This window comes from Pseudochaenichthys georgianus, chromosome 15 (assembly GCF_902827115.2).
Source record: "Pseudochaenichthys georgianus chromosome 15, fPseGeo1.2, whole genome shotgun sequence".
Lineage (NCBI taxonomy): Eukaryota > Metazoa > Chordata > Actinopteri > Perciformes > Channichthyidae > Pseudochaenichthys > Pseudochaenichthys georgianus.
In genome coordinates this window covers 5,287,942-5,301,079 of record NC_047517.1, presented here as the reverse complement: position 1 = coordinate 5,301,079, position 13,138 = coordinate 5,287,942, and the positions used below count along the sequence as shown (strand labels likewise).

Below are 13,138 nucleotides of genomic sequence, written 5' to 3'. Positions count from 1 at the left end.
AGTAGGGCAAACCAGGCGTGTTCAACCTCATTGCCTGCCTGGCCCGCTCACAACGCCCAGCAATTATCAACGCCTCCTCCATATCAGTCGCCCCCTGTTCATTGCACTTTGCTTGAAGTGCAGGATCAAGGCCAGTCAAAAAACGTCTGAATTTCTCACCATTTACTGCAGCGCGGTCATAATCGGGAAAAGCCTCAGCCACGAGTCTGGAAATGTCCGCCGCATACACCTCCAAACACTCGTTCGCCTGGCGGGGCCGTGCAGATACAGACGTCTGGAAATAAAGCAGGAACTGTCTCTGGCCAAAAGCCTCCGCCAGCTTCTCCTTCACACGTTCGTAATCACACTGCACATCTGCCGGCAAGGTGTCCCACAGCAGGAAAGCTGCACCGTCCAGTCTGGTAGGTAGAATGTTCAGCAAGGTAGCTGCGTAGCTCGTCCCCTAGCACCCCTCGTCTGAGCACGAACAGCGGCTTCAAACTGTTTTATCCACGTAGCGAACTGCCTCTGGCCGTCACCCCTAAATATCGGCGGCAGCTCCACTTTAATATCATTAATCACAGAACCAGTCCAAGAAGCAGTGCATCCGTTATAATCGTCTTTCATATCGCCGTCACTCTTCATTACTCCGAACATGACGCTTCGACGCTAGCACCGTTAGCACAGCTAGCCAGCAGAGCCGACCAGAAAGTGCAGTAATTGTCCACAGAAAATAATAATCCAAGAGCAGATAAAACACACTCCGATACCGCTGCCACCAATGTAACGTCCGAGGTGTTAAGGCTTCAAAGATACTTCTGTGTAACAAAAACTCAGGAATTTAGTACTTTGTGGAGCGTCCGTCCCAGATAGCGCCTCCGTTTATTTATGTCGAGTGCACACCACACTCTCCTTCACCACTCCAGGACAGACTGCGTATGCTCACAGCACATGACATCTCAACCCAATGCTTACACTATTCACCACAATGAAACACGTCCAGAAGAATGTCATGCAAAGCTGCCTGCCTGCTTTCCTTCGATTCTCCCTGCCTGATTTTTTTAATGTTCAATGTTAACCATTGTGCAGATAGCATGAAGTAATAAAAGATCGCCGAAGTTAATGTAGCGTTAGCCTTAGCATGTCTCCCTCGGGGACATCCGGGCTTAAAGGTGTATTATAGAATGATCACACCGGTGTGACAGTAAGCTACTCTTCAAAGGGTTCACGAAATATGACTACTACTCTACTGTTTAACACTTTGGTTAACTTAATATTACTTCATGTTAAGGCTAATAAAAAATGACAAGGCTAAGCCGGCTGCTAACTAACGTGCTTGCTACTAGCTAGGTAGCTAACTTGGTCCAGCCAGCCATAGATATATATAAACAAATATATGTGTCCCGTTTATATATAGACACATATATTTTATATATAATATATTCCCATGGGGCGGAAGTAGAAGTGCGGGACTTCGCCTCTCTGCCTGAGACATCAGAAGGTTTTCTCCTCCCATGATGTCCTGTTTCCACCCCTGTCCACGCGGTGGCGGTAAGGCGCCTCTAAAATGGTATGACAGCCGCCAATAAACAAGTAGAAGAAGAAGTTCAACGTGTATCAGCTGAGCTGGCTGATAACTCTTCTATAGTACCTGATTTAGAGCATAACCACAGAATATTGGGATGGAGAATGATACTCTCGTCTCTCTTGAAGATTTAGGGTGAGTTATAAAAGTGACATGTGTGCCTCTGTGGGAACATTGTGTGCGAAAGCTGCCATTCAAATGAAGCTTATCAGTCTTTCTTATTTTGGCTTTGGAGTGTAGCTTGCTTTAGCATAACGGCTAACTTGCCTTTAGCTAACAGTTAGTGCAACGGTGATGTTTTTTCATTGCTAATCATGTGAACATTAGCCACTTGTGTGCTGACCAGTATTAATAGACGTTCAGGCTTTTTACATGTTGTGCCAGCAGCTGCGTCAGCACAAGCTGCTCCCATGATTCCCATCAGAGCTCCAACACATTCCTGTCATTTCCCATTCCAGCTCCTCTTTCTAAAAATACACCACCTATTCATTCTGTCTTGATTAATTACTATCCTGAAATATATTGTAGCCTCTCACAATGCAGTACACGTCCTGTGCCAGTATTGAGGTGGCATCACCTTTCACTGTGTGCAATTTTACCAAGAACAAAAACCAAGAGAAAAATAGAGAACAAACATATTTATGAAAGATGTAGAAAACCTGAACTGCCTGCAATTACCCTTCACAGTAGGCAAGAAAAGTATTAGTTTTTCAGTTTTTAAAATGTGCTTGGTTTTGATAGGCAAAGGAACTTCGTACTTGAGTGTGGACTGGAGTCTGCTCTTTGAACCTCAGGACAGCTTATCACTGTTGCATGCTGTCCTGATGGAGCCTTGCGCCGTGCCTGTCCGGGTGGAGGTGCTTTAACATGATCTGTGTGTCTGCAGGTACCAGGGCCCTCTGTTGGAGGATGGAGCTCTGGATGGTGCATTGAGCGGAGGAGCAGCTTCCCCTGAGTTCACTAAGCTCTGTGCCTGGATCAGCACCGAGCTGAGGCTCTACTGCCAGCTGGAGGAGAATGTGCACGCCACTAACTGTGAGACTCATCACTGGTTGTTCTCTATCATGTTCTCTTGTGAGGTTGGGGTTGATGACAATGGCAAAACAAATGTCATATGTGCTTATGTTGATGACTCGTGCTGAGGTTTGGATATATTCCAATATTGAATAATTAGGCCTGATTAGTAAGATATTATCCAATGGTAGAGGGGGGGCTATTCTTAATCACCTGTCACCAGGCTTGGGGAGTAACGGGTTACATGTAGTTAGATTACATCATTATGATACAAAAAACAGGTAACCGTATTCGATTACAAATACATTAAAAAACAAGTAATCAAATTACTGCTACATTTTAAAAAATAAAATAGAGATTACTAGCAGGATAACAGTGTTTATTATATTATTAAAGGTAGATGTAATGAATGAACTGTTTGAATGGTTTATATGTATGCTACTTTGGTTCTTCTTTATTTTAAATGTATTTTATAATGCAGTAGGTGGACACCTAGGTAGGTGGATATATTAAACAAAAATATAGTCTATGCTTTTGATTAATATATTACATTTACAGAGAGTTTGTAAAATGTACTGTTACTATTTTTTATATGAAATATCTCGGTTTCTTCTTTCCTAAGGTTACATCGTTGCATACACACATCTTAATGTTATTTATACTGTCTTGTTTTCATTTGCATTGTATTTGATATTGAGGTAATCAGGTGACATTACTTTCATATTGTGATATTCAGATTAGGTTACTGATGTTTTGACATGTAACTAGTTATTGTAACAGACAACGTTTTTAAAGTCACCCTCCCAACCCTAAGAGAGAGAGAGAGTAGACCTTGTCTTATGTCATCATGTTTAATGTGTTCGTCTACCCTGCCCCCCCCAGGTCCGAGTGAGGCCGAGGCCTTCCAGCTGGAGATGAGCGGCCTGCTGTCGGAGCTGGCCTGTCCGTACCCTGTCCTCGCCAGCGGAGACATCACCCAGAGGTTCCTGAACAGCACCGACTGCCTGCTGCTCCTCAGTAAGATACAGCAACTAATGCCACTTTACTTGGTTACTCACTGCTGAAAGTAATTAGTTACACTACTAGTTACATTACTTTTGGATTACTCTGTAACATCACCTTAGATGGGCCATAAATCCAATGACAAAAAACAATATAGTTTAACCTCATTAAGCCCAGATCAGCACAAATCCTTAATCTAATAAGGACAGTACTGCACACAGACCTCAGCCTTGTTTTCTTTAGCCGAGTTACTTTGTAGCGTGTTACAACCCTGGTTATCATACAATACTAAACACATTGAGTGACCGTACCAACTGAACAAAGTAACATCTGGTAGCCATGAGTAATACTTCTCTTGTCAAATAATTTGCTATTTAGAGCAACTATTTTTTTACTCTGTGTTTTTAAAAAGGTATGTAGAGCAACAAGTCTGGATGTTCCACTGTTTAATTGTCCACCTTACTGTAATCTGTTCTTCCAGCAAATATCCTGACATTTCAAACAAAGGTGTAACTAGTGATGTTAATAACAGCAGGTAGTCGTTAAGGTGTGTCTGTGTTGTTCATGCTGGCTAGTTGCCACACTCAAAGCTGGACAGATATTTCCTTTATAATGTTGCACGTTGCTGTGCAGCTACATTAATCCCTGCGCTGCTCACTCTGAACCTCACGCTGGACCTCACGCTGAACCTCACTCTGAACCTCACTCTGAACCTCACTCTGAACCTCACTCTGAACCACACTCTGAACCTCACTCTGAACCTCACGCTGAACCTCACTCTGAACCTCACGCTGAACCTCACTCTGAACCTCACGCTGAACCTCACTCTGAACCTCACTCTGAACCTCACTCTGAACCTCACTCTGAACCTCACTCTGAACCTCACGCTGAACCTCACTCTGAACCTCACTCTGAACCTCACGCTGAACCCACACGCTGAACCTCACGCTGAACCTCACTCTGAACCTCACTCTGAACCTCACTCTGAACCTCACTCTGAACCTCACTCTGAACCTCACTCTGAACCTCACTCTGAACCTCACTCTGAACCTCACTCTGAACCTCACTCTGAACCTCACTCTGAACCTCACTCTGAACCTCACTCTGAACCTCACTCTGAACCTCACGCTGAACCTCACGCTGAACCTCACTCTGAACCTCACTCTAACCTCACTCTGAACCTCACTCTGAACCTCACTCTGAACCTCACGCTGAACCTCACTCTGAACCTCACTCTGAACCTCACTCTGAACCTCACTCTGAACCACACGCTGAACCTCACGCTGAACCTCACTCTGAACCTCACTCTAACCTCACTCTGAACCTCACTCTGAACCTCACGCTGAACCTCACTCTGAACCTCACTCTGAACCTCACTCTGAACCTCACTCTGAACCTCACTCTGAACCTCACGCTGAACCTCACGCTGAACCTCACGCTGAACCTCACTCTGAACCTCACTCTGAACCTCACTCTGAACCTCACTCTGAACCTCACTCTGAACCTCACGCTGAACCTCACGCTGAACCTCACGCTGAACCTCACGCTGAACCTCACTCTGAACCTCACTCTGAACCTCACTCTGAACCTCACTCTGAACCTCACTCTGAACCACACTCTGAACCTCACGCTGAACCTCACTCTGAACCTCACTCTGAACCTCACTCTGAACCTCACTCTGAACCTCACTCTGAACCTCACTCTGAACCTCACTCTGAACCTCACGCTGAACCTCACGCTGAACCTCACTCTGAACTCACTCTAAACCTCACTCTGAACCTCACTCTGAACCTCACTCTGAACCTCACGCTGAACCTCACGCTGAACCTCACGCTGAACCAAACAAGATAAATATATCCTCATTGTTGACACAAAGAGAGACCAACAGTGAACTTTGCAATGTTACCATAAACAAGACCAAAAGAAAAATGGGAAGCAACATTTATTTTGAAAGATGCAGACAACCTGAACTGCCGGTTATAAAGCAGCTACAGTTTTATGTGTAGATACTTTATTCATCCCACATTGGGACATTCTTGTGTTACAGGAGCAGCAGTGTGTTTAGACATAATAAAATGAAAAAATAAACGGTACATTTTAAAATCTAAACATAGTAGAAAGACATATCGCAAATAATACACAATATAAAAGTAATATTAAAACAATATGTACCATTTATAATGGATCTTCTGACAGCTGACCAAACATTGGTCTATGACAGGTGGATTTCTGTATGCCAGAACAATGAATTCAATCATTCTTAAATACATTTCAGGTGTATTTTCTGTTGTTATTTTGTTACTTTGATTTGGTCAATTTCACATAGCATTGAAACATAGCATTCTAAATATGACCTTCTGAAACATAAGTAGGCTGTGAATACATTTTAACCCATCCATTTTTTTCCGCAGCCTTCCTGGTGTCTGAGTTGGAGGCGTCGAGGATGATCCTGGTTAATAAGCCTGAAAAGAAAAACCAGGAGTCGGGCAGCCCCATGTTCCTGGAACTGAAGGGCATCTGCATGTCCCTGGGCATGTCCAAGCCTCCAGCCAACATCACCATGTTCCAGTTCTTCAGCGGCATAGAGAAGAAGGTCAGTAGGTCTGGAGACAGACGATGGATGCTCTGACAAGAAAAAGTGAACAGGGTTTACCTGCATCTCAAGCTGCCATTCCGCCTGAGTTCCTGACAGTAGCTGCAGAAAACCCTCCAGTGCTGTCGGATTGTAAAAGTCATCGACCATTTGAATCGACCATTTGAATCTTTTTCTCTATGCCTTTTTATTGTTTTTCATGTTACATGCCAATGGTAAATTAAGTAATAAGATATTATTATTTAAGTTGTAAAAAATACTCAGTTACAAGTAAAAGTCCTGCATTTAAAATCTTATTTAAAGGTCCCATGTCATGGCCATTTCCACTGATCATAATTCCATTGTTGAGGTCTACTAGAATAGATTTATATTGTGCATTTTTCCAAACTCACATTGGTTTCTCACAGCATCTCTGTAAACTACGTGTATTCACTGAATTTCACTCTCTGCCTTTAACGGCTCGTTGTAGCTCCAATAGCTCCAGCCCCCACACTCCCTGTGAGCACAGTGTGCTCTGATTGGTCGGGACGTTGTGAATCGCACTAAGCTCCGTGGAGGTGTTGTTTCCTTGTTTAGCCAAACTCACCCTGAGCACACACAAAGTCACAGCCGAAGTAAAAACAATAAGTGTGGCTTGATATTGAGTAAGAAAAAGGTTGATAAACGCTGTGAGAATGGGTCTGCAGAGAGAATTTCGCCGCGATCCCAACGGTCTGTTATCAGCCTGCAGCCAGGGAGGAGTGTGTGAGGAAGTCCGTGGATTGGTCAATTTGGACCAATCAGCAGGGGCTTAACGTAACAGCTCCGCAGACGTAACGTAACGGCTCCACGGATTGGTCCATTTCGTTCCGGGTACGGTTGACATCATGATGTCCCCGGAAGAATCAAATGGACAGTGACGTATCTCCAACGAGGCGTTTTGGGGAGGTATTTTCTGTTAGAGTTTTACTCCCTACATGGTGTACTTGGAGGGTTTTGACTCTGCACACCGTTTACATGCAGACAAACCTTCATAACACACAAGGGGACGAGTAATAACCGGAAAAGCATGACATGGGACCTTTAAGTAAAAGCACTATAGTATTTGCATCAAAATATACTAAAAGTACTAAAAGTAGTTGTTAAGCATAACGGTCCATTTCAGAATCATATATGTTTATTAAATGACTGTATTACAGTGCCTGAAAAGATGAAGAGACCGCTCCAAATTGTTCTTGAATCTCAATCTCTACATGTATGGCAGCCATTCCATTCCAGTGTCTGTTGAATTCCAACACAGAGACATCTATTCAGTAGCTTATAGATTCAAATAAGAAGATGTTCATTTGACTTAAACACATATAAATAGTGAAACCAGAGGAACCGATAATGCTGCAGGGTTCTCTTCCTTATTTCCAGAGCTGTATGTTTGTTTTCACCTTTAGTCCATCACAGCTGGTAAAGGTTGCACTCATTTGAATTACTGTAATACTGCAGCTGGATTATTTTATATTTATTTTTTAGTGTAGTTATTATTTTTGCAAAGGTATCATCTAAATCTGTAAAGTAGCTAAATCAGTCAGCTAAATGTAATGGAGTAAAAAATACAGTTTTGACTTCTAAATGTAGTGGAGTAGAAATATATAAAGTAGCATAACATTGAAAAATACACAGGTCTCGTATAAATGCCTCATAATTCTACTTGTGTACAGTACTTGAATAAATGTACAACAATGTGTCTTGTGTGAGAACAACATGAGCCTTACACATTGCTATCCGAAGTGTGGTTTAATATGTTGTATTTTCTGTTTGATCTTCCCAGCTGAAAGAAGCTATGAGTAAAGTCCCACCACATCACGTAGGAGAGCCTCTGATGAAGAAGGCCCTTGGACCTGTGCACGTGGTGAATACCGAAACACTATCAAGAAACAGAACGTTTTTAAGGAACATACAACAAATAACAATACATCAACATTCTCTCTTTTCCAGGAAAAAATTGAAGCCATCAACCAAGCACTTGTGAAGGAGTATGAAATGAGAAGGAAAATGCTGTTGAAACGTCTCGATGTGACCGTGCAGTCCTTCGGTTGGTCTGACAGAGCCAAGGTATGTGGAAGCTTCCTCATTGTGGATGAAGCACAACTGAAGCATTTCACAGAGGACGTCTGGACACTTTGTGTTTACTTAGCAATATCTAGGTTGGGCCCCTCTTGTTCACGTGTGTGTTCTTTGCCCTGCTGAGGGGAGAAAGGAGTTTAACAAGAGAAGGAAAGTGAATGCAAAAATGTAAATGCTATACATAGACACCGAAAGCATGTAGATGCATTAGAAAACGAATATTGTCAATATCAATAAGTTTGACTATTGTTGATTAATTGTTTATTTTTTATAAAACTTGAAAATCGATTTTTATTTTTCTGTCATTCCATTAAATCAATCCAAGTGGACTACATGACACAATGTTATACCCTTTAATCGCTGCTTCTGATTGACTATCATATTCAAAAATAAATCAAATCAATCCTGCACACCACAAGTGGTACATATATATATATATATATATATAAAACATGACGGATATATTGAATATATTGTTGTCTCATAAAATGAAAACCCTCCCTTGTGTTTGTCTCTTTACAGACGCATGCTGAGAAGTTGGCCAGTGTTTACCAGCCGCTGCGTTCTGCTCTCTGCACCAAAAGTAACATCTCTGTCGCTCACCTCCTCGCTGCTCGACAAGACTTCTCCAAGATCCTGCGCACGAGCAGTGGCAAGATCCGGGAGAAGACTGCCTGTGCCATTAATAAGGTAGGTTCAAAACTGGGGAGTCAAACGTTTTCATGCAATATTCAATGCTGTGCATTCCCGTCTCTGTTTATAAGTGCAAGAAGTAATGTTCTCATGACTGTTCTGTGTCGCTTAGCACATGTTTGGCCATTTAAATATGGGCTAAAGCTGTTTGAAGTAAACCGTTCAATAACTGATGATTACATATTACCAGTGCAGTGGCTGTTTGGAGAGTGTTCCGAATCAGTCAGAGTGCTCAACACTGCCCCCCCCCCCCCCACCCCCGGGTCCTCTGCAAAACACTTGCCAAGCATTTGAGGAAACTTTGAGAGCCAGCTATAGCTTATCTTTAAGGACAATTACAAATCTGTTAGTCCAGAGATATACGACTCAATACATAATTGAGGAAGTCACATATGATCTAATCAATACCCCTTATTGTGCATGTCTCTCAGTCTCTACAATGATTTCAAGAATCACCAATGTGTATTTTAATGTATACTGTATATTCCTCTGAGCCTTGATGATGGAAGAATATCAAGGCTCAGGTTTGAATGAAACAGTTGGTCACTGTAGTGTTTAGTATATGCTGCTCAAACGTTTCCAACAGGAGAAAATAAAAGATGAATTTGTTAGGGGATCTGATCATTGTATGATTACACATTTGATGCTTTTCCGGTTATTACCCGTCCCCTTGTGTGTTATGAAGGTTTGTATGCATGTAAACGGTCTGCAGAGTCAAAACCCTCAAAGTACACCCTGTAGCGAGTAAAACTCTGACACAGAAAATACCCCCCCAAAACGCCTCGTTGGAGATACGTCACTGTCCATTTGATTCTTCCGGGTACATCATGATGTCATGTCGTCCCCGGAACGAAATGGACCAATCCGTGGAGCCGTTACGTCCGCGGAGCCGTTATGTTAAGCCCCCGCTGATTGCTCCAAATTGACCAATCCACGGACTTCCTCACACACCCAGTGCAGGCAGCTCTGCTGATTTCTCCTCCCTGGCTGCAGGCTGATAACAGACAGTTGGGATCGCGGCGAAATTTCTCTCTGCAGACCCTCACAGCGTTTATCAACCTTTTTCTTACTCAGTCTCAAGCCACACTTATTGTTTTTACTTCGGCTGTGACTTTGTGTGTGCTCAGGGTGAGTTTGGCTGTGTATCGCTAAACAAGGAAATCACACCTCCATGGAGCTCAGCGCGATTCACAACGTCCCGACTGGTCCCGACCAATCGGAGCACACTGGGCTCACAGGGAGGGGGGGGGGCAAGAGCTGCAACGAGCCGTTTAGTGGAGAGAGTGAATACTGCTGAATACACATACTTTACAGAGATGCTGTATGCGAAACCAATGTGAGTTTGGAAAATTGCACAGTATAAATCTATTCTAGTAGACCTCAACAATGGAATTATGATCAGTAGAAATGGCCATGACATGGGACCTTTAAACTATTTTATATATATATATGTCAATAGATGCTTTAAGCCAAATTATGAAGAGTTGTTTTAATTTAGACAAATATTTGGTTTTAGATTAAAGCAGTAGAGAAGAGTGATGATTTATTTCATTGTAGCACTTCTACAGCAATCCAATAGTGGTGCAGGAATGACTCTTTAAACATGCTTAATGAGTCAGCATTTTACTACATCTGGGTCCCTTCTCTCGAAGTGCAATGTTTTTCTTTTAATGTGTTTTTAATTAGATGCCTGAAATAAGGTCTGTGGTTAGCACACGCTGAAGAGATTTTCACGTTTTGATCCACGATATATAATACGTCAGTAAATACCCCACTGGTGATGTCATAAAAACAGTTGTTGCTTACGGGTGACTAAATAAAACTACTCATCGTCACCAAGCCAAACATAAGCCGACCTTTAGCGGGAGTGACATGAAATCATGTGCCCACTGTGGTTTGTTAACAGCCTAAAGTTAGCTTTTTACTTCTGGCTTTGCATTTATGCTTCGAAAATCATAAAGTGGTGTTAATATATGGAGATGATCCTGCTGAACAAAACATGTAAGAATCATAAACATGATTGCCAAAGATCCAAATTGCTGCAATATTCCAAAATCCAATGGAAAATTCCATGCTTTTTGGCGAGGGAGCCCTTGCAATGCTAACTTCTGGGCTAATACTAACTCCAGTCTACGAAGGAAGCCCTGATAGACTAAAGAGCCAGCAGACGGTCTTTACATAATTGGATTTATGATACTTTCCTTTGTGCCGTCAAGTGACAGAAACTAGAGCTAAACAAAGCAAAGATTTAAACGTGTGTCTATTTTTCAGGTTCTAATGGGCCGAGTCCCAGACAGGGGGGGCCGCCCCTGTGAGATCGAGGCTCCTCCCCCAGAGATGCCCTCCTGGCAGAAGCGTCAGGATGCCCCCCAAGTCGGAGGACACTACGCTGGGAGTGGGCATGGAGGCGGCAGGGGGGTCTACGACCAATACTCCCAAGGTGGACGTGGAGGATATGAGAGAGGAGGAGGTAGAGGAGGAGGAGGAGGAGGGGGAGGAGGAGGAGGAGGAGGAGGAGGAGGAGGCAGCAGAGGGGGGAAGGTGCAGGGAGGCTGGGGAGAAGGAGGTGGAGGAGGGAGAGGCTCCTACAACCAGGGCCACTATCAAGATGCAGGAGGTCATCAGGGGGGAGGAGGGAGAGGGGGCTACGGAGGAGGAGGGAACAACCAAGCAGGCTTTCAGGACTCTGCTTTCCACGGAGGAGGAGGAGGCGGTCACCATGACAATAACCATCAGGAGAGAGGCGGGGGTCGAGGAGGTCGCGGGGGCAGGGGAAGAGGAGGCCGAGGAGGAGGAGCAGGAGGAGCAGGAGGAGCAGGAGGAGGAGCAGGAGGAGGAGCAGGAGGAGGAGGAGGAGGAGGAGGAGGAGGAGGAGGAGGAGCAGGAGGAGGAGGAGCAGGAGGAGGAGCAGGAGCAGGAGGAGGACAAGGTGGAGGCTGGGGAGGGAGAGGGGGGCAGAATTTTAATCAAGGAGGACAGTTTGAACAGTTCTTCCAACAAGGCGGGCAGCACTACAACCAAGCTGGCTTTACTCAAGGCCGACAATACACCAGTTGAAGAAGAGTGGGGGGGCATCGCAGCAGAGTCCACTCAGAGACCCACTCCTCGTCATGTGAACTGATTTAAAATGCCTTATGATCAGATTTAGAATTTTTAGCATGGGTAAAAGTGGATAAAGATGTTAAATGAGGACCCTGAGACACACAGACAACACACACTCAGTATACGCCGTTAGGTTATTGTTTTACTACAGAGAGTCTTTTCTTTTTCATACTGGTGTGTTAATGTTTTTCCTGCCTCCTCAATTAAAGTATTCAACAGCTCTGCTATACATGGCTAGTCGATTCGTTGGACTCTGCTGTTTTGACCTCACATTTACACTAAATTAGCCTTATATTGGACATGTTTTTGAAGACAGGGAAGGGTCCTGAGATTTCAGTGTTACTTTGTGTCTGACATGAGAAGTGCGCTCTCTTGAAATCCTTAATATATTAATTGAATTTGACGATTACTTGAAAACGGCTTCACCTTTCCAGTTGCAGTAGATTTGACTGGAATCTCCTTTGTTACTTATTTAAGATGTCATTTTGTTCTACTCATGGAAGATTGTGTGCATACAAATATGGATGTTGGAAGGTTTGCATGGGTGTGTGAATGAGCAATAAAATCTGAAATGAAAACATTGTGTTTTTGTAGTCAAATGTTGCTTTATTATGTCTTACAGTTGATGATAATAATTCACAAACACGGTTTATATATATTAGTAAATGAAGCATCAAGTCATGGTGTAGCGGCGCCAATAATTTGGTGTCAGGATATACCAAATGACATTCTGGAATTGAATGAGCAGATTTATAATAAACTTATATATATCTGTTTTAATCACACTGTAACATAGCTAAGGTAATTCCATTATTTCATTTAGATAAGGAAATAAATAAAAACCTGAGGAGCTTTTATTTTTGAATGAATAGGTACGACGGTAGAAGTCTATTTACCGTCACACGTCGTTCATTCTATATAAATTAATGACCTACGGGAATCCAAAATGATGTTGGACAATGTTTAATCTGTGTAATTGACACTATGTAGAATATAAAAGAACAAGTGCCGGTAATGTTTAACTCCGTGCCGACGTAGACTTTTATTCTGAAGGAATTGCTCCGGATGTTGTC

At 43.1% G+C, this 13,138-nt stretch overlaps 1 protein-coding gene across 1 annotated transcript; it reads left to right on the top strand.

The window, feature by feature from the left end:
- Positions 1-1,545: 1,545 nt before the first annotated feature.
- Positions 1,546-12,648, top strand: fam98a (family with sequence similarity 98 member A). The gene is made up of 8 exons (XM_034101303.2): positions 1,546-1,699; positions 2,451-2,599; positions 3,461-3,595; positions 5,992-6,173; positions 7,975-8,055; positions 8,142-8,258; positions 8,793-8,960; positions 11,235-12,648. Exons 1-8 carry the CDS (start codon positions 1,662-1,664, stop codon positions 12,018-12,020), a joined length of 1,656 nt encoding a protein of 551 aa, XP_033957194.1. The 5' UTR covers positions 1,546-1,661; the 3' UTR covers positions 12,021-12,648.
- Positions 12,649-13,138: the final 490 nt, after the last annotated feature.